This window comes from Cannabis sativa, chromosome 8, assembly GCF_029168945.1.
Source record: "Cannabis sativa cultivar Pink pepper isolate KNU-18-1 chromosome 8, ASM2916894v1, whole genome shotgun sequence".
Classification (NCBI taxonomy): Eukaryota; Viridiplantae; Streptophyta; class Magnoliopsida; order Rosales; family Cannabaceae; genus Cannabis; species Cannabis sativa.
Genome location: NC_083608.1, coordinates 47,795,414 through 47,796,864, shown reverse-complemented (window position 1 = coordinate 47,796,864; position 1,451 = coordinate 47,795,414). Strand labels below are relative to the sequence as shown.

At 32.9% G+C, this 1,451-nt stretch overlaps 1 protein-coding gene across 1 annotated transcript; it reads right to left on the bottom strand.

Moving 5' to 3' along the window:
• Positions 1–286: 286 nt before the first annotated feature.
• LOC115701164 (transcription factor PAR1) lies at positions 287–1,135 on the bottom strand. The gene has a single exon (XM_061102146.1). It carries the CDS (start codon positions 988–990, stop codon positions 568–570), a length of 423 nt encoding a protein of 140 aa, XP_060958129.1. The 5' UTR covers positions 991–1,135; the 3' UTR covers positions 287–567.
• Between the last annotated feature and the right edge of the window lie 316 nt (positions 1,136–1,451).

Sequence of the window (1,451 nt, the reverse complement as noted above, 5' to 3'; positions counted from 1 at the left end):
TAGATTTGATTTAATGTAAGAAAGATATTTGAATCACAGAAATTAGCAGGGTTGTTCTGAGTTTATGAATGTCAGATTCCAGAAAAGCTTCACTCAAAGATGACCCATATGTAATCGAAATGTAACTATCACTCTTTATACTTCTTCATCACTCGATTTTAATACCACAACAAGTTCCTATCTTTGTACATATCTAAAAAACTTACCAATTCCAAAATTCAAATTATATAATTACAATATTCTCCCAACAATTTCTTTTATATCAAAAAATAAAAATAAAAACTTGTTTGTTTTCTTTTGCAGCCAGAACAAAAAAACATGCAATAAAATTTGCACTAATTAATTAACAAGAATAGTTACTTAAAAGTTACTAACCAGTCGTTGTTGTTGTTGTTGATGTTGTTCCTATATATTTATATATGAGAATAATAAACATTACAAAGAAAAGGAAATAAGAAAAAGAAAATTCAATTTGGTCAATGATTTTTAGACCAAATAAAAAGCTCCTAAAAAAAAAAAAGAAACCCCATTGATTAAAATGATATTAATAATAATTAAAATGGAAAATCAACCTCCAAATTTGCTCTTCTCCAAACCTTCAACAAAAGCAGCTAGAGTTCTCATGGTTTTGAGTTGACACTGTAAGGCCATTATATACCCAGCAGTTTCATCGAACAGTTTGTCTACACCAAGTGATTCACCACCAGGAACGATCCTCTGTAATGCCTTAATCTTCCTCTCCACTTCTTCTTTCTCACTCTCTCCTCCTGCTTCTTCTTCTTCTTCTTTCTCACAACTAGTACTGGTAGAACCAGAACCGGTATTCCTCCTCCTCTTCACATTTTCTCGGTTGAGAAACTCTGTGGACTTTCTTCGGATTCTGCTGCGCTGACCCAAATGGGATAAAGAGTTGTTTATGGTGGCATTGCCCATCTGGGGTTTTTGATGGGTGGTGTTTCTAATGGCGATTTGGGTTTCGTTATCTTCCATGGGAGAACAAAAAGAGAAACTGTAACAGAGTGAGAGAAAAGAGAGAATGAAATGAAAATGATGAAGAAGAAGAAGAGAGAAATATGAGAGTGTTTGTTTGGGGATTGGGAATGTGATTTTTGTGTTTGTTTTTTGAGTTTTGTGTTTGGTTAAATTATTAGAAGAAAAAAAAAATGTCAATGCCAACGAAGCTTGGTGGGACCCACTGAGTTTTTGGCTTCCCAAGCTCCCGACCTGGTTAAAGGGTACAACTGTAATTTCACTTATATGTTTATCCACGCGCTCGATTTTAAGCGCGTAGGATTCAAATATGTATAGTATGGATTGTACCGTACAATATACTTACTATGTATCCAGCAACCTTATTTATAAGGGAAATTTGATTTTTTATGCTTACATGTGGTTAAAATTTTTTTTCTAAACAAATAATAACTAATATTTGTAAAATATGACAATTTTTA

What these genes read in the sequence shown, in the direction of transcription:
- LOC115701164 (XM_061102146.1), bottom strand. Translation starts at nt 990, where the DNA reads ATGGAAGATAACGAAACCCAAATCGCCATTAGAAACACCACCCATCAA.